This window comes from Diaphorina citri, unplaced genomic scaffold, assembly GCF_000475195.1.
Source record: "Diaphorina citri unplaced genomic scaffold, Diaci psyllid genome assembly version 1.1 scaffold454, whole genome shotgun sequence".
In the NCBI taxonomy this organism is placed as follows: Eukaryota; Metazoa; Arthropoda; class Insecta; order Hemiptera; family Psyllidae; genus Diaphorina; species Diaphorina citri.
Window position 1 is genome coordinate 173,768 of NW_007377889.1, and position 18,637 is coordinate 192,404.

The window sequence follows — 18,637 nt, forward strand, 5'->3', positions numbered from 1 at the left end:
TGTTGATCACCACAGCTTGAGGTCACTTAAGGCCTGTCCCCACTTGTCGTGAGTTTCATCCGATTTTTTCCCGAATGTCCTTGTAGGCGATGCAATTTAAATGAGAGTATTCCCACTTACGCACGACACGATTTTTTCCCGAACGACAAGTGAGAACGAGCCTTTAGTTTATTTAGTGTTTTTCTTGTTTCGCTTTCGGAATTTCTTCATCTCCCTCCTCTGCATATCATTAATCTTAGCCAGCTCGGGAATACGATGATCCGTTTTGATAAAGGTCTTCGCCTTGGGAACAGTTTTCTTCCTGTAAAGGTGGAAATAAGACAGCATTAGCCATAAGCATAAAGGGTTAGGTGGTAGAGAACGCCTCTGGCGTTAACCTCGCCTAGTGGTTACCTATTACTCAAGAGTCTATTATTGTTATAAATTAAAAATCGATCAATCAAATTATGAATCACTCATAAAGCACAGCCTTTTCACAACTTTTCTGGGTATCACAAAGTATTACGAAGAGCCTCTTTTGCAATCAGTTCCCATTTTCACTTATCTAATTACACTACTTTTGTACACAAAAGCCCATTTTAAGGCTTAAGTGTAGTCGTAAACAGCCTTAAAGGATAGGTTGAGCTAATACAAATCTTATCACACTGGTAACACTGCTACTGGTCGCTACTCGATTAAATCGCTGTTCGCTCCAACTTATTTAGGTATTTATTTTCACTTACGTTTGTTTCTTGGTAGGTTCCATGATGTTTCTCTCAGCAAAGCTGCGGAATCTTTCAGTCAGTGGTTTGCCATTTAGTGTTTTTCTTGTTTCGCTTTCGGAATTTCTTCATCTCCCTCCTCTGCATATCATTAATCTTAGCCAGCTCGGGAATACGATGATCCGTTTTGATAAAGGTCTTCGCCTTGGGAACAGTTTTCTTCCTGCAAATGGAAATGAGACGGTGAGCATTAGTCATAAGCATTAAGGGTTAGGTGTTAGAGAACGCCTCGCCTAGTGGTTACCTTCCACTTAGGAGTCTACTATGTATTGGTATAAATTAAACATCTATCAATCAAATCATGAAAGCAAGACCTTTCCACAACACTTTTCTGGATATCACAATCCTTTGTTCCTCCTTTGCAATCAGTTCAAATTTTTCACTTATCTAATTATACTACTTTTGTACACAAAAAGCCCATTTTGAGACTTAAGTGTAGTCGTAAACAGCCTTAAAGGATAGGTTGAGCTAATACAAATCTTATTACACTGGTAACACTGCTACTGGTCGCTACTCGATTAAATCGCTGTTCGCTCCAACTTATTTAGGTATTTATTTTCACTTACGTTTGTTTCTTGGTAGGTTCCATGATGTTTCTCTCAGCAAAGCTGCGGAATCTTTCAGTCAGTGGTTTGCCTTCTGGCTGCACAGTTCGCAGACTGCCGGTCAAATCCTGGAGGAAAAAATAAAATCATTTTAAAAAAAAATCTCCCATGTCTCTTACTATTGTTATTTATTTTTCCGAATTCTTCCTCGCAATATAATTCTTGAGTATGACGTCAGTTTGGAGGAAATACAACTGTAAGCTAATGAAAGTTCAAACTTGGTGTCTTATTTGATTTAAATTTGAAATTTCACCCAATAGTGTGTGTAGTCTTCGAGCACAGTCTGACCTGATGTGTGTAAATCTGAAGTAACCAATATCGAGATGTAGGTACCTGATATAAATCCGAAATAACATAAAGTCTTACCTGATATAAACTGAACTCCAAGTCCGGCTCCTCATACTTGTTCTTGCCCACTCGTTTCGTGGTGTAGGGAGCCATCTCTTTCCAGTGTGTGTAGTCTTCGAGCGCAGTCTGACCTGATGTGTGTAAATCTGAAGTAACCAATATCGAGATGTAGGTAACTGATATAAATCCGAAATAACATAAATTCTTACCTGATATAAACTGAACTCCAAGTCCGGCTCCTCATACTTGTTCTTGCCCACTCGTTTCGTGGTGTAGGGAGCCATCTCTTTCTTTTTCTGTCTCTTCTCTTCCGTTTTCTGGATCTTCTCTTCAAACTTATCAATGTCCTTCGAAATAAATCGTAACCTAGAAATGCAAAAGGGAAAACATCAAAAAAGCGAGAAAGTACCTCGAAAATTTCTCCTAATGATAAAGTTGCTTCCATTACAGTAATTATGGTTTTTTGGGTAAAAAAAAAAAGAAAAAAATGCAGATTATTTGAAAAAAATGCAGATTAAATATTAGTATTTATTTTAATACTTCTAGTTACACGGCCCTGATTATTTTTTAATTTATTTGATGGTAAAGTAATCTTGTTACTTACTTGTAAATATCTGCCAGCTTCTTCTTCTCCAGCTTGGCCTCCTTTATCTCCTTCTGTTTCTTCTTCTCCTCTCGCTCTCTTCGTCTCGATTGCAGTGACCTCTGTTTATCCCCATCCACCGGTGGGTTTACCGTTGAGTATTCGTTGCTCTCCGGTGGCTCTTCTTTTATTTCATCCGCAGCCAGCTTGACCTTGTCTTCAATTCCTTGTGACATGATTGCAGTGACCTCTGTTTGTCCCCATCCACCGGTGGATTTACCGTTGAGTATTCGTTGCTCTCCGGTGGCTCTTCTTTTATTTCATCCGCAGCCAGCTTGACCTTGTCTTCAATTCCTTGTGACATCTCCTTCATCCATTGTTTCTAAACATACGAGATGTTGATTGTTAATAAGGAATGGTTTCTTCAAATGAAATTAATCCAAGGTAAACCTAGGCTTCTAATGAATCTAACGTATAAAAGACTTATCAGATTCCAAACATTTGTATGTCACATAAAAGCCTGTCTACTCAACACCTACCTCTGTTTCCTGTTTGGACATTCGGTTGAACATGGCACTTGTCACCCGATCCAAATGTTCCTCCTGCTTCTTCTCTGCCTCCTCCTTAGCTGCCACCTTCTGCAGCAGATCCTGATGATCTTCAAGCGAGAGTGTGCCTGAAGGCAGGAGATTTGATTTAATACTTGAATGTTTGTCACAAATATTGCTCCCCAGGTCCCCAGTTAAATACACCAAGATAAATTTCAAGGTAACTTTGACTTGAACCAACAATCTCCAGATCCACACTCCAATGTGAAGGTCTGTATCGTTTTCATAGATTTGTATTTTCAGCCTGAGTCACCCAACTAGGTATGTGTTTCTGTCTTGCTGAAAATTTCATGACTAGGCTTCTAATGAATCTAACGTATAAAAGACTTATCAGATTCCAAAAATTTGTATGTCACATAAAAGCCTGTCTACTCATCACCTACCTCTGTTTCCTGTTTGGACATTCGGTTGAACATGGCACTCGTCACCCGATCCAAATGTTCCTCCTGCTTCTTCTCTGCCTCCTCCTTAGCTGCCACCTTCTGCAGCAGATCCTGATGATCTTCAAGCGATGGATTGTATGACATGCCCGGATGAGGTGCCTTCACCCCAGGGATGAGGTTGGGTCGAGAAGATATGCTCGGTGGAACATTGAGGCGACGGTAAGGTGTCAGCTTCAAGTAGTGATCTTTGGCCTCCTGTGAGATCCACTGAGGATCTATTTCCTTGCTACTCTCTAATGGATTACCTGTGAATAGAAGAGAAGTCAGTTTGAAACTTTATGTTCTTTAAGACCTTAGATATGATGTGTCACAAGTAGGGGGTTCTCATTTAAGATTTTAAAGTTGATCCCCTTGGGCCCGCCCCTGATAGCACTGAAAAATTGATATCCCCTAAAAATAAGTTCCCCTCTAAAATAAAGAAATATGTGTTTTAGCATTTTCCCGAATTTAACTGTGAGTTTTCAGGGGTGGCAACTTTTTTATTGAACACCCTGTATAAACCAGGAGCAGCCTGCACACACATCCATTAGATCCTACAAAACTGTAACCAAGAAGGATTATATGGCTTTAAAATAATAAGCCTAAGATCTCATGATGGTTGGTCACTTATTTATGTAGTTTAGAATGAGCCTTCAGCTAAGCTGTTACAATAACAACAACCACAAGCTAATCCAAAATGGCCATTTGAAAAGAAAAAAAAAATCAAATTTATGTTCCATCAGGAGACTGTAACCATAGAAAAACATCTAAAGGACCAACATGAATTTTTACAAAAATTAACCCTGAGTTCTGAACCAACATTACCTTTGTCTGTCCATACTTGAAAAGAAAATCCAATTTATGTTCCATCAGGAGACTGTAACTATAGAAAAACATCTAAAGGACCAACATGAATTTTTACAAAAAGTAACCCTGAGTTCTGAACCAACATTACCTTTGTCTGTCCATACTTCTGTGGCCAACCTCAATCGGGAATCAAAGTTTCTTTTCTTTCTCTTGCCCTTTGTTATGGCTTCTCTCCTTTGTTTCAGAGCAAGGATATCTTTCCTCTTAAATGTATTTTGTTTCAACTCGAGCTTTTCAGCAATCTGTTGAAGCCGTTTGGCACTTGTAATGATGTTTCTGTGAAGAAAAGAGAGAACAATTTGATTAATCCTTTATTCTATGTGGAAAAAAACCTCAAAGAACATTCAGTAGGTAATAACTGTTGGCTTAACACCCCTACCACACAACCATCTGTAATACATTACCTTTTGACTATGTTTCTGTGAAGAAAAGAGAGAACAATTTGATTAATCCTTTATTCTATGTGGAAAAAAAACCTCAAAGAACATTCAGTAGGTAATAACTGTTGGCTTAACACCCCTACCACACAACCATCTGTAATACATTACCTTTTGACAAGGAATATCTGTATTTAATCGGGAGCGGCACAAAGCCGAAGATGAAATCCTGAAACGTAAAACAATGGCGATTTGGCGATTTGCTCTTTATGTCGATAGGCGTCACAAGCCCGCTTACCCGCGATTATTGAAGTCAAAAACAAACTATGACCAATTCACTTACATATTGCTTGGATTTATGGGCTTGAATATTGTCTCGTTTCATGATCTAACCATCGACAGTGCCAGCCTAGTTAGCTTAGTTGGTAGTGCGTCTGCCTTGTAACCGCTAGGCCGCGGGTTCGATTTCCGCCCGGGGCGGATTTTATCCTGATGGGATGTTCGTTCTCGGAACGGCTGGCTTTCTCCTATCCTGTCTTCCTTGTGGACGATAAGACCATAGCAGTTACAGTTCCCTCTGTCAAACCTCTTAAAAATAAATAAAATAAACATCGACATTTGACAGTAGACCAAGCAGTTCTGAGCTACGTTATTAGAAAAAAAAAAATCTCGACAAAGAAAAAAACTTTGCCCTTTTGAAGGTTTCTTTCTGGGAATATCTTCGATTTCAATAGATAGGGAACCCCAAATAGCATAGAATAAAAAACACCGCGTCTATTCTGCTAGCGTAGAGGCCCCTATACCGATTCTGCCCTTTTTTTTTAATAATAAATTGAAATGAACGATTTGGCGAAACTTTCGCGAAAAGTGGTTTGTCCAATTTTGAAGAAATTTGGCCATAATGTTCAACAACACAAAGGATTTTTTTTCTCAGAAGACTTCGGGCCCCATCGCTCCGTAGGGGGCGGGCCTCTCATCCGAGTTAGTTCTCCAGTTTAAGCCACTAGAATACTACTACTACTACTTGGTCGAGTTTGAAAGACTCATAAATGAAGACACCTTGCACATCGGCAAATATGACCAGACTTCGCATCTCAACGTCCAACCTACCTTTGGACGGCGAACATTAACTCACTAACAATTCAAGTCCTAAATCCTTCTATACTCAAACAATTTTTCCATACTAGCCCATAAAAAAGATTTGATCTTAGTATGGTAGGTACCTATGTTTTCTCGGTAAACTTGTATTGATGATAAAGCCATACTCAATTCAACTGTAAACATTGTGCTTCACATGGAGAAGAAAAACTCATTCTGGAGATTTTACAAAGATATGTTATGTTTGATTTAACAAAGATATCCTATTTAAAGAAAAAATAGTAAATTTTCCCAATTTTATAGTCTTCCTAGAAGTAGGTATCTACAAAAACGGTCAAGTTGAATGTCTATATCTCCTAGGTTTGGTCTCCTGACATTTACCACCAACTAAACCACATATTAAATTTCTTACAATGCAACATTTGAGGTGAAGTTTAAGAATGCCTGATTCTCTCGGTTTGGGTGTTGAACCCAAATCCACCAAACTTCAAATTACCTAACATCAAGTCCCTCTCACACCACTAATGACTGGTCTTTGGTCTTCAACAATCTCAAGAACAACTGCTGTTAACCATGATAATTTATACTTCATGGAATCCAAAGCTACTAGTTTACCCTCATTCTGAAAAATGTGCTCAAACCTTCTCAATTAAAAAAAAAAAAATAAAATGAAACTGACCAAATTTTCTGCTAAATGCCCCATTTTTTGCCTCAGAATATTTCATAAATATAACACCTACTAGATACCTGAATTCTTCCTACCTTTCCAACCTAATATATCTCTCTAGATCCCTAACTCACAGCCCAACTTTGTAAAATCTCCAAAATGAAATCAAAGTAAATTTTGATGAAATATTGGAACGAGTAGCCTACCTGTCATCACCGGATTGGACCTCTTCCTTGGGCTTGATGAGAGCAGTGCTGCTCTTGCTACTTGAATCAGACTTGGCCTTCTTACTCTCACTCTTCTTCACTGGAGTAACCTGCAAGAAATTGTCCCAAGAATCCTGTTAGCATTAAAACTAATAAGGAACAAAATACAGTGGTATTAGAGGCATATTATAATGCAAGACCCAAAATGTGATCAACCATCACTGCAACATCAGAAACTTACCTCAGATTTCCGCTTCCTTGTGGAGGCTCTTGGGGACTTGGCTTTAGTTGCCTTAGAAGAACCACCAATTTCTACACCAGCATCCGAGATCAACTGTTTGATTTCTTTCTCAAAGTCTTCATCATCGTCACCACCACCAGAATTATCATAAGCGTCCTCAAAGTGATCACTGCCTGCATCATCATCTGTCACAGCCTGAAAGTGATCAATACAAATGGTTTATGACTGTTGCACTGTAACTAGAGTGCCCTCTATCAAAACTATTGAAAAAAAAAAATCGAAGACTAGTTTCACTCGGTAGGTAGGTAAGTATGTACATTGTACATAGATACCTACCTAGGTAGGTACCTACGTATTATTTTTTCAAAATTTTAGATGTCCTGGTATTTCTGTGATTTCTCTGGACAAGTTTCCTTCGTAACAAAATGATTTAAGTAGTGATTTGAATAATATCCTGTAGAATAAGGTAGGTAGGTATTGCATGAAATTGAACGCACAAGTAGGTAATTGCTCAAAGAGAGGAACTTGGAGATATTTAAATTTGACATTTAGGAAAAATTAAATAAATCCAAAACAAGAAAATGATGATGGTTGCATGAAATTGAACGCACAAGTAGGTAATTGCTCAAAGAGAGGAACTTGGAGATAATGAGATATTTAAATTTGACATTTAGGAAAAATTAAATAAATCCAAAACAAGAAAATGATGATGGTTTTTGTTTTGTGACTTGTGACAAGTTCACATATAGGATTGCGTGCTTGGAATAATCCACGCGAGTCCAAATAGGTATCTATCTAGGTACCTACTACCTATGTACCTAAAAATAATAATATCTACTCAATAATAAATAGATAATGTACCTAACTACCTACGTATTTTAGGCATTAGCATTATCATTACCTACGAAATAAACCAAAGATGGTTAGGTAAATAGGTACCTAATTGGAATTATTACTTACCTACCTATAGGTACATCCGTATTTACCTATTTTGATTCTTGCATTGCACATCCTCATTTACGGTAATTCTTGCGTTCCGGATCAACATACAATGACATTTCACGCTCATCAGTCTCATCACAGTTCAGCAGGCAAGTAGAATTAGGTACCTACCTAATTCAGTTCGTTTCGTTCTATCTAGGTACCTACCTACTACTTATGTACCTAAAAATAATAATATCTACTCAATAATAAATAGATGATGTAGGTACCTAACTACCTACGTATTTTAGGCACTAGCATTATCATACCTACGAAATAAACCAAAGATGGTTAGGTAGGTAGGTAGGTACCTAATTGGAATTATTACTTACCTACCTATAAGTACATCCGTATTTACCTATTTTGATTCTTGCATTGCACATCCTCATTTACGGTAATTCTTGCGTTCCGGATCTACATACAATGACATTTCACGCTCATCAGTCTCATCACAGTTCAGCAGGCAAGTAGAATTAGGTACCTACCTAATTCAGTTCGTTTCGTCTTTTTTATATGAAGTCTCCATAGAAACCCAGATATTCATAGATGAGCTGATAATGATCATATTTTGAATCAGGTAGGTACGTCAGGTATGTTGTATGTTAAAAGAAGTAATCATCTTATGAAGTAAAATAAGAAGAAAAAAAAAAATCGAACCTGTAAAGCTGTGACGAAGCCGTCGACTGAAACCGTACACTGCCTCTACCTCATACCTACATATAGATTCTTCTCTTCACCTCGTCGATCAAACATCGATGGTCGATCGGCGGCGTCGACTATGTGTGGACACTGTGGACAGTGGACACAGTTTAAAGTGAAACAGTGGCTCAAAAGTAAATCAAACTCACAGACATGCCAGCCTAGTTAGCTTAGTTGGTAGTGCGTCTGCCTTGTAAGCGCTAGGCCGCGGGTTCGATTCCCGCCCGGGGCGGATTTTAAGGAAAAAAAAAAAATGAAAAAAAATACTGGAATGTATCCCAAGGCTACTGAAAAACGGCTTGGCTTCGCGTCCTAGTTCCCTTGTTCAATAAAATGAAACTCGCGCTGCGCGCTTGACCCAACGCCCAACGTTCGCGGAAAAAAATCAATACAATCAAAGCTCAAAGCTGGAGGTGAGAAAAACCCCTCTCCCCTGGGAAAGACTTGAAATAAGATAAATGAATTCATTTAGGATGAAGAGAAAGGTGATTGATGAACCAAGCACTCGCCAAATTCAGGCCATTTCTTGAGCAATGAGGTAATTACACATCTAGGAACTAGGAACCTGAAAGAGAAAATGGCTGACAAGCCACATACATACAAGACAATACGGGCAAGTTGAGGTTCTGGTTCAATACTGCTACACTGAAAGAGAAAATGGCTGACAAGCCACATACATACAAGACAATACGGGCAAGTTGAGGTTCTGGTTCAATACTGCTACAATCACATTTTAGCTGTGGAAAAAGCATGCAAAGAGAGAATGAATGAAGAAAAATTGAAAGAGGTGAGAAAAACCCCTCTCCCCTGGGGGAGAGACTTGAAATAAGTTAAGAAATCAATTCGTTTAGGATGAAGAGAAAGGTGATTGATGAACCAAGCACTCGCCAAATTCAGGCCATTTCTTGAGCAATGAGGTAATTACACATCTACATCTAGGAACCTGAAAGAGAAAATGGCTGACAAGCCACATACATACAAGACAATACGGGCAAGTTGAGGTTCTGGTTCAATACTGCTACAATCACATTTTAGCTGTGGAAAAAGCATGCAAAGAGAGAATGAATGAAGAAAAATTGAATATTACCTGTCTCCTATTGCAGCGTTGAGACTTGGTTGGGAGAATCCTTCGGTAGACAATGTAGACGAAGCCTCATGAGGGCCTATCCCATACGGTGAGTTTACAGCATACAAGTCAAACTTGGAAATCGTCCCAAAACATGATACAAAACGAGAAAATGAAAACGTCAATAATAACTCAATGAAAAAGCAAGGAGACTTGGTTGGGAGATTCCTTCGGTAGACAATGTAGACGAAGCCTCATGAGGGCCTATCCCATACGGTGAGTTTACAGCATACAAGTCAAACTTGGAAATCGTCTGAGACTTGGTTGGGAGATTCCTTCGGTAGACAATGTAGACGAAGCCTCATGAGGGCCTATCCCATACGGTGAGTTTAGAGCATACAAGTCAAACTTGGAAATCGTCCCAAAACATGATACAAAACGAGAAAATGAAAACGTCAATAATAACTCAATGAAAAAGCAATTGTTTTAAACACTTTCAAGTCAAAATACACCAGGAAATACGAGGAATATCTGTATTTAATCAGGAGCGGCACAAAGCCGAAGATGAAATCCTGAAACGTAAAATAATGGCGATTTGCTCTTTATGTCGATAGGCGTCACAAGCCCGCTTACCCGCGATTATTGAAGTCAAAAACAAACTATGACCAATTTACTTCTTTGCCATTTTATTACAAAAGGTTTTAATAATGGATTGGTCTTCTAAAAACTGAAATTAATATTCCAATGTTTTCTATTTAATAACAAAAATCTCATAATTTTAAAATTTATCATTTTATGTGTGCTTTAAAAAACTTTTGACTTTTCTAAAAAAAAAGAAAAAAAAACATATGAGATCCCAGAATGCTTTGCAAAAATTCATTTATTCATTCCCCTCCCCTCCAATGTTGAATAGGAGGGGAAATGTAAGCCCAAGGAGGTTGAAAATGGTTCGATATGGTTCAATCTCAAAAGTGAAGCTAAATTTTTTTTTTTTTTTTGTTCATTTTTATATTAAAAAGAAACACCCTTCATTTGATGTGCTGAGAATAACAACAGTTATTCAGACCAGTAAGTCTTTTATTATAACCTCTGGGGAAAGAGGTTTACTTGCCGAGTTACTTACTTTGATGGGCAGATGCTTGTCCATTTTGGTGGGCATATCATGATCAAGTCCTTCGCCTTCAAAGATTGGAATGAGATAGTCGTGTTGGTTTGCACACACTCGACACAGGAGACTCATGTCCTGTTTAGGTGTCCAATTCAGATCTTCTTCTGCCATTTTGATTTGGAATGTGGTCTAAATCCTACAAATAAAACACAAAAATTTGGAAATAGATACTTAATCAAAGGGGTTTTTAAATTTTAAACCCTGGGACACAAATTGAGAATAAAATTAGTTTAAGTCAAACTCTCAGATTAAGCAAACTCAGGCTCATTATTTGGATTTTTCTTGAGATCAAAGCATCAGTTCAGAAATTTTCAAATGCACAAAAATATGCAGTGATGGAAAGAAGGAGGAAAAGTAAAAATATAAGGACCAAACAAATCATAAATCATTAGAGGGTAATGAACTATTGACCTTGCTCATTGCAACACTCATAGCAACCGGACACCGTTCCGGGAACTGCAACACCGGGGGAAAGCTAGATGTTCCGAAACCTTTCTGTTTAGGATAAAGTTTGCCAGGGCGGGAATCGAACCCTTAGGCGCAATGTACACTAGTGAAACGTTTCATCTGCCAATGCACAGTGAGTTTAACGAAACTCAGTTTCACCAATGTGCACTGCTCTGTGTTAACCTTATGTACGGGTTTCATGAAACACGTTTCACTAGTGAGCATTGCGCCTTACATAGCGGGTGCGCTATATCTTCCAAGCTAACTAGGCTACTAGCCCTAGTTGTACCCAGTTCTTTAGTTGTGTGACTGTTAGCTCCCAGTTCTTCAGTTGTATGACTCTGTACAAATTTTCGGTACTCATTCAACTTGCAGAGGGCAAGCTCAATTCTCTGGAAGAGTTTCGTCAGGCTAAGGAAGAGCTCATGAGAAAGTTCCAGGAACAGGAGGAGAAATTTCAACAACAAGAGAAACGACATGATGATCAACTCTACGAGGTGGAAAAACAATACATGCTAGACAGAGATAGGTGAGATTTAACCGAAAACCCATGAAACTCTATTTCGTCTTAATATAGGTCGGGCAGTGATCGGCGATTCGAACTCTAGACGTTCGAGTGCCTTCCGGCAAGCTTCATAATTCAATTTAACATTAGACTCATGTAGTCTGTATCGTAGCACGCCCATCTCGTAGTATGCCTCTCATTAGATCTGCGAGAAGAGACACAAGAGCGATTTACTTTCGCCTCGCTTTCAACCTGCTCTTTCATTATTTGACTTTTCAATCCGCTCTTTTTTCTTCGTCATTCAATTCTCATTAGAAAGAGGACAGGATAGGAGAAAGCCAGCCGTTCCGAGAACGAACCTTATCTGTTTAGAAGAGTTTGTCCCGCGGGCAGGAATCGAACCCCCGTCCTAGCACTTACAAGGCAGATGTACTAAAGCCAACCGTTCCGAGAGCCAACCTCATCTGTTTTCTGTTTGGAATGAAGTTCGCCCCGGGTGCCGGGCAGCGCAGCGGGCGAGAATCAAACCCGCGGCCTAGCGCTTAAGAGGCAAACTACCCTCCAAGGTACATGACTAGGCTGGCTATTTCTGACGAAATCCCAAGACAATGATGATGTATGTTGTGGAGGAAGAGGATGATTTTTTTTTTTTTTTCTCATCCATTTTCTGATAGCCATCTGCCCTGAAAAAAAATGTGCCCTTGATTGCGGATAAAGAAAAATCTAAATGTCTAAAAAGAGACCCCTCTAAATCCTCCCCACTTCTTTGCATAAACCCAATAATATTTCCAGAAAATTAAAACAACCTCTGAAAAAAAAACGAAAAACCCCTGTGATACTTGGAAAATAAATAACAATTGAAAAAATATACATTGAAAAATATACATAAAAACAAGAAGGAATAAAATTGCTGAAACTGATAAGGTGTTACCTAAAGTGAAGTGTAAGGTAGTGTAGAATCGTTTAAACACAGTCAATTCATTTAATAGAATAATAGAAAAAGGGTCCTAATATAATAACAATACACTTCCTCCATAAAAGGGTTGGAAAAAAGTCGCAGATGTGTTATTTATGTAAAATAAGGTCATATCTGCTCTAAAAAATTTCCTATCCAATGATGACAATAATGAGGTAGTGACATCCTAACCTATCCTTTCAGGGGGTTAAAAATCCTAAGGCCTAAATCAGCCAAAAACCCAATAGTAGAGGCTCAAGTTGAAACTCATGAGAACAATCACTGTTCATTACGAATAGAAAAATACAGGGCGTTTCAAAAGGAATGACATACAAAAATCTTTTGGGATTTTTCTTTTTCCTTTGCTTTGTTCAGGGGAAAAGTGGATTGGAAAATAACAAACAAAACAGTAGTGATAATGCAATGAACCAAATAATATAAACTTTTTTTTTAATTTGTTGATAGCAATTGTAGTAGACCAATTCCTGGAATTTCATTTCATTTTCCAGAGTGTCCTTGCTAGAAGTTCAGCATATATGAGAAAATCAAGAAAACATGCCTACATAATGACGATCTACTATTAACACAGGATTTTTGTAAGGGTTGAAATTTTAAGATGGTCCATATTCACAAGATATCATTCTTTCTGTGTGTACTGAATCATTAGACGCTAATTATTTACTAACTTTTTAGTAGCATGTCATTACTTTTGAACCACAATGTATACATTTCTCACAAGGAAGCACAATGGTTTTTGTTCGCAATTTTTGGGGTGGATATTTTTGATTGATTGCCCAAAACATTTTTAATTCACAAAGTCCTCCATCGATACATCTTAGTGAAATTATTTTATTTTTAACCTTTGAAAACAATATTGAAGAAGATTTTGAGAATTTTGAAAAACCACACATTGAATAACACCATTGATTTAATTTATAATGTGAAATCACTGCATAGTAAGACTTGGTCTTGTGTTCAAGCAGCAAGTTATATAAGATTTTTTTTTTAATTTTGGAGGAAAAACAAATTAGCAAAGGTGAATTGAGTACAAGTTACAACCTTAACTCACTAAAAATACAAGTCCTAAATCCTTCTATAGGTACTCAAACAATTTTTCCATACTAGCCCATAAAAAAGATTTGATCTTAGTATGGTTGGTACCTATGTTTTCTCGGTAAACTTGTATTGATGATAAAGCCATACTCAATTCAACTGTAAACATTGTGCTTCACATGGAGAAGAAAAACTCATTCTGGAGATTTTACAAAGACATGTTATGTTTGATTTTACAAAGATATGCTATTTATAGAAAAAATAGTAAATTTTCCCAATTTTATAGTCTTCCTAGAAGTAGGTATCTACAAAAATGGTCAAGTTGAATGTATGTATCTACTAGGTTTGGTCTTCTGACATTTACCACCAACTAAACCATATATTAAATTTCTTACAATGCAACATCTGAGTTGAAGTTTAAGAATGCCTGATTCTCTCAGTTGGGTGTTGAACCCAAATCCACCAAACTTCAAATTGCCTAACATCAAGTCCCTCTGACACTACTAATGACTGGTCTTTTGTCTTCAACAATCTCAAGAACTGCTGTGAGCCATGATACTTTACACTTCATGGAATCCAAAGCTACTAGTTTACCCTCATTCTGAAAAATGTGCTCAAACCTTCTCATTTAAAAAAATATTAAAATGAAACTGACCAAATTTTCTGCTAAATGCCCCAATTTTTTCTTTGCCTCAGAATATTTCATAAATATAACACCTACTAGATACCCGAATTCTTCCTACCTTTCCAACCTAACATATCTCTCTAGATCCCTAACTCACAGCCCAACTTTGTAAAATCTCCAAAATGAAATCAAAGTAAGTTTTGATGAAATATTGGAACGAGTAGCCTACCTGTCATCACCGGATTGGACCTCTTCCTTGGGCTTGATGAGAGCAGTGCTGCTCTTGAACTTTCGTTACAATCCAAACTTTCGTTACAATAAAATTCGCCCCAGGCGGAAATCTAATCCGCGACCTATGTAGCTTATTCTAGTCAGGGGCCCGGCCCTACCCTCCAAGCTAACTAGGCTGGCCATTTCTAAATCTCAAGATGATGATGACATTTTCTGCGCAGACTCCGTGGCCGCAACGCAGAGTTGAATGGCGAGAACATAGACCTGAGGCAACGCTATGAACAACTGGATGAGGACAGGGCAGACATTATTGCTCATCTTACCAGACTGCTGGATGAGAAGACTAGAGAGTGTGAAGAGCTACAGGACAGACTGGAGGCTTTGGAAAAGGTGAGACCTATTAGGTCTGTCACATACATATCCCTAAGTCGTTCTGTTTATGGCAGTGCCCTAAATCACCAAAGTATGGAAAAGTATTTACAATTCCATATTTCGATATGATTCGTCCAAATTCAAAATTCTGCTTTTCCATCCCAAGAATACTGTTAGCATTGAAACTAATAAGGAACAAAATACAGTGGTACTAGAGGCATATTATAATGCAAGACCCAAAATGTGATCAACCATCACTGCAACATCAGAAACTTACCTCAGATTTCCGCTTCCTTGTGGAGGCTCTTGGGGACTTGGCTTTAGTCGCCTTAGAAGAACCACCAATTTCTACACCAGCATCCGAGATCAACTGTTTGATTTCTTTCTCAAAGTCTTCATCATCATCACCACCACCAGAATTATCATAAGCGTCCTCAAAGTGATCACTGCCTGCATCATCATCTGTCACAGCCTGAAAGTGATCAATACAAAACAGGACAGACTGGAGGCTTTGGAAAAGGTGAGACTGAGACCTTAGGCCTGTCACATATCCCTAAGTCGTTCAGTTTATGGCAGGTCGACTAAGGACCGTCACACACGGTAGCAAATCACGATAGTAACGTGTCTGACGGGCCTTCGTAGTGTAGTGGTTAGCGCGTTGAATTTCGGATTGAAATTTTTTTGGGGACATACCTACTTACTGGCGGACTTCCGTAGTGCAATGGTTAGCGCGTTGTACATCAGATTGAAAAAATTTCAAGACTTACACTCGTATTTATGGACAAGAATGATCGTTCTTAGATCAGTCTCAAGTCAAAATTGACCAATCAAATGCCTTGAGCTCTGGCTGCACAGTTCGCAGACTGCCGGTCAAATCCTGGAGGAAAAAATAAAATTATTTAAAAAATCTCCCATGTCTCTTACTATTGTTATTTATTTTTCCAAATTCTTCCTCGCAATATAATTCTTGAGTATGACGTCAGTTTGGAGGAAATGCAACTGTAAGCTAATGAAAGTTTAAACTTGACCGGTGTCTTATTTGATTTAAATTTTTTTGTTCATAAATATGGGTGTTACTATTGAAAACTATATTAGCTTCCTGGGGTAGGGCCGTGATGAGGAAGGGGCCGAGGGGGGCGGGGCCCCCTTCTTTACTTCTTTGCTGTGGGGCGGACTTGAAAATTTGGAGCATCCATTTGGGTATGGCCCTGTTCTGGGGGTAAAGTCTATGTTGGTCACGCCATATTTTATTATTTTCCCCCTCTTTAAGGCACTTTTAACAATACGGACATGCCTTAAAATCTTAAAAAACGTCTTATATCATCTCATTTGTTAAATAAATGACATTGTAATTTTCAGCTCAGGGAACAAGATCATGAGGATTTCTCAGCTAAAATATCTTCTATGCAACAAGAGTATAACATTATGCACACTAAACTTCAAGCTGATATCAAGCTAGTGTGTATAGTCTTCGAGCGCAGTCTGACCTGATGTGTGTAAATCTGAAGTAACCAATATCGAGATGTAGGTACCTGATATAAATCCGAGATAACATAAAGTCTTACCTGATATAAACTGAACTCCAGGTCCGGCTCCTCATACTTGTTCTTGCCCACTCGTTTCGTGGTGTAGGGAGCCATCTCTTTCTTTTTCTGTCTCTTCTCTTCCGTTTTCTGGATCTTCTCTTCAAACTTATCAATGTCCTTTGAAATAAATCGTAACCTAGAAATGCAAAAGGGAAAACATCAAAAAAGGGAGAAAGTACCTCGAAAATTTCTCCTAATGATAAAGTTGCTTCCATTACAGTAATTATGGTTTTTTGGATTTAAAAAAAAAAAAAAAATGCAGATTATTTTCCCATGTGCTACCCAAATACTTTCCAACAAGTTTAAAAAATTAGTATTTATTTTAATACTTCTAGTTACATGGCCCTGATTATTTTTTAATTTATTTGATGTAAAGTAATCTTGTTACTTACTTGTAAATATCTGCCAGCTTCTTCTTCTCCAGCTTGGCCTCCTTCTATTGCCTGTATCGTAGCACGCCCATCTCGTAGTATGCCTCTCATCAGATCTGCGAGAAGAGACACAAGAGCGATTTACTTTCGCCTCGCTTTCAACCTGCTCTTTCATTATTTGACTTTTCAATCCGCTCTCTTTTCTTCGTCATTCAATTCTCATTTCTTATGTCAGACTTCAGAAGGAGCTGGAAAAGCGTCTCCTACAGCTGAGCGCAGACTTCAGACCACATTCTAATGTCCTTTAACACTTTCAGACCACATTCTGTTGTCCTAATACTTTCAGACTTCAGAAGGAGCTGGAAAAGCGTCTCCTACAGCTGAGCGCAGACTTTCAGACCACATTCCAGCTGCGTACACTTTCAGACTTCAGAAGGAGCTGGAAAAGCGTCTCCTACAGCTGAGCGCAGACTTCAGACCACATTCTAATGTCCTAACACTTTCAGACTTCAGAAGGAGCTGGAAAAGCGTCTCCTACAGCTGAGCGCAGACTTTCAGACCACATTCCAGCTGCGTATCGCATCTCACACGCAGCGTGTTATACGTGAGAACGTAGCGGTCAACAATGAGCTCGGTACTCTCATGACCTCATGGAAACACATCATGGATGAGAACCTGGCACTCAAACAGGACAATACCAAGCTGAGACTTGAACTGAGCCATGTGACTGCGACCCGGGACGAAATACACCGGAGTAACCTTAGGAAACAGCAGGTAATGGAAAGTAATGAGGTACTCGGGAAACTGCAGGTAATGGAATCTAATGAGTAATAAGGTACATACTCAGGAAACAGAAGGTAAAAAGTAAAAAAGTCAGCCTTGTTAGGATGGAGGATAGCACGTCCGTCTTATAACCGCTAGATCGCGGGTTCGCTTTCTGCCGAGGGCGGATTTTATCCTGATGGGATAATATTCGTTCTCGGAACGGCTGGCTTTCTCCTATCCTGTCTTCCTTCTTTCTCCGATTTCGGGACGATAAAACCTTAACAGTTACAGTTCCCTCGATCAAACCTTTGAGGGGAAAAAATGGAAAGGAATGCCAAAACAGGAGTAACAGAAGGTGCCTCCAATACTCACAAGGCTCTGTGATGTTTCCTTTCAAATACAACATTACACCTACGAGTAACTCCAACATATTTTCCATTCCAGTTGATGCTTGATCTCAAAGAGAACTATATGAAAATGAAACAGTCCTACGCTCAAATCACGGCGTACGAAAACCAAAACGCGGCGTTATCCGAACAAGTCAACCACTGGAAAGCCAAACACAACCAAGCTTACAGTCAACTCACCAAGTTGAGTCTTTAGGATAAAATCCGCCCCGGGCGGGAGTCGGACAACACGCGACCTAGTCTTCTCACGAAAAAAAAACTAACCATCGAAAATTTTAGTAAATATTTTAATACTTACCTATAACTTTCCTCGTTTATGGGTTATGGGATAAGGAAAGTAAAAATGCGATAAGCTACAAACACGAAATACTTAGGTATGTAAGTAAACAGGTACCTAATACATAGAGGTACCTACATAGCCTGTATAGGTACGTACGACGTAGTGTGTAGGTATGTTGTCATGGCAAAACTATAACAAAATTTACTATCAAGTTAGGTAGGTACATTTCCCCCAATGTAACTGGAGATATCGGGAAGTAGGTACAGTTGAACAAGCATACCGCCACTCAGTGAACAAGCATACCATCACTCAGTGAACAAGCATACCATCACTCAGTGGACAA

At 38.7% G+C, this 18,637-nt stretch overlaps 4 protein-coding genes across 4 annotated transcripts in view; 1 reads left to right on the plus strand and 3 right to left on the minus strand.

Annotated features, from left to right (window-relative positions):
- LOC103508963 (zinc finger protein 665) overlaps positions 1-6,989 on the minus strand; it is a 39,376-nt gene extending 32,387 nt beyond the window's left edge. The window contains exons 1-2 of the mRNA XM_026823426.1: positions 6,784-6,989; positions 6,543-6,652 (exon numbers count right to left, since the gene is read on the minus strand). The gene's annotated coding sequence lies outside the window, so the exon portion shown is untranslated. The remainder of the gene's footprint in view (positions 1-6,542; positions 6,653-6,783) is intronic.
- Positions 1-9,720, minus strand: part of LOC113467326 (zinc finger protein 62 homolog) — a 31,877-nt gene extending 22,157 nt beyond the window's left edge. Inside the window, exon 1 of the mRNA XM_026823437.1 lies at positions 9,551-9,720. The gene's annotated coding sequence lies outside the window, so the exon portion shown is untranslated. The remainder of the gene's footprint in view (positions 1-9,550) is intronic.
- Positions 777-10,808, minus strand: LOC113467328 (ribosome biogenesis protein NOP53-like). Its single transcript, XM_026823439.1, has 14 exons — positions 10,653-10,808; positions 10,024-10,101; positions 6,784-6,978; positions 6,543-6,652; positions 5,596-5,677; positions 4,743-4,759; positions 4,283-4,470; positions 3,408-3,593; positions 2,837-2,955; positions 2,546-2,679; positions 2,319-2,417; positions 1,924-2,080; positions 1,328-1,434; positions 777-924 (listed from the first exon to the last, which is right to left on the minus strand). The coding sequence occupies exons 1-14, from the start codon at positions 10,806-10,808 to the stop codon at positions 777-779; spliced, it is 1,776 nt and encodes a 591-aa protein (XP_026679240.1).
- A 615-nt stretch (positions 10,809-11,423) lies between these two features.
- On the plus strand, positions 11,424-18,210 carry LOC113467329 (cilia- and flagella-associated protein 157-like). Its single transcript, XM_026823440.1, has 3 exons — positions 11,424-11,673; positions 17,349-17,616; positions 18,052-18,210. The coding sequence occupies exons 1-3, from the start codon at positions 11,480-11,482 to the stop codon at positions 18,208-18,210; spliced, it is 621 nt and encodes a 206-aa protein (XP_026679241.1). The 5' UTR covers positions 11,424-11,479.
- Positions 18,211-18,637: the final 427 nt, after the last annotated feature.

Bases quoted from the DNA above. Each gene is read 5' to 3' on its own strand.
- LOC113467328 (XM_026823439.1), bottom strand. From the start codon at position 10,808: ATGGCAGAAGAAGATCTGAATTGGACACCTAAACAGGACATGAGTCTC. The intron at 2,956-3,407 runs ATCATCAGGATC...TCTCGCTTGAAG, and splicing joins ATACAATCCATCGCTTGAAG to ATCATCAGGATCTGCTGCAG. The intron at 1,435-1,923 runs GTAAGAATTTAT...TTTTTCCTCCAG, and splicing joins TGGAGTTCAGTTTATATCAG to GATTTGACCGGCAGTCTGCG.
- LOC113467329 (XM_026823440.1), top strand. From the start codon at position 11,480: ATGACTCTGTACAAATTTTCGGTACTCATTCAACTTGCAGAGGGCAAG. The intron at 11,674-17,348 runs GTGAGATTTAAC...TAACACTTTCAG, and splicing joins TACATGCTAGACAGAGATAG to ACTTCAGAAGGAGCTGGAAA. The intron at 17,617-18,051 runs GTAATGGAAAGT...TTTCCATTCCAG, and splicing joins GTAACCTTAGGAAACAGCAG to TTGATGCTTGATCTCAAAGA.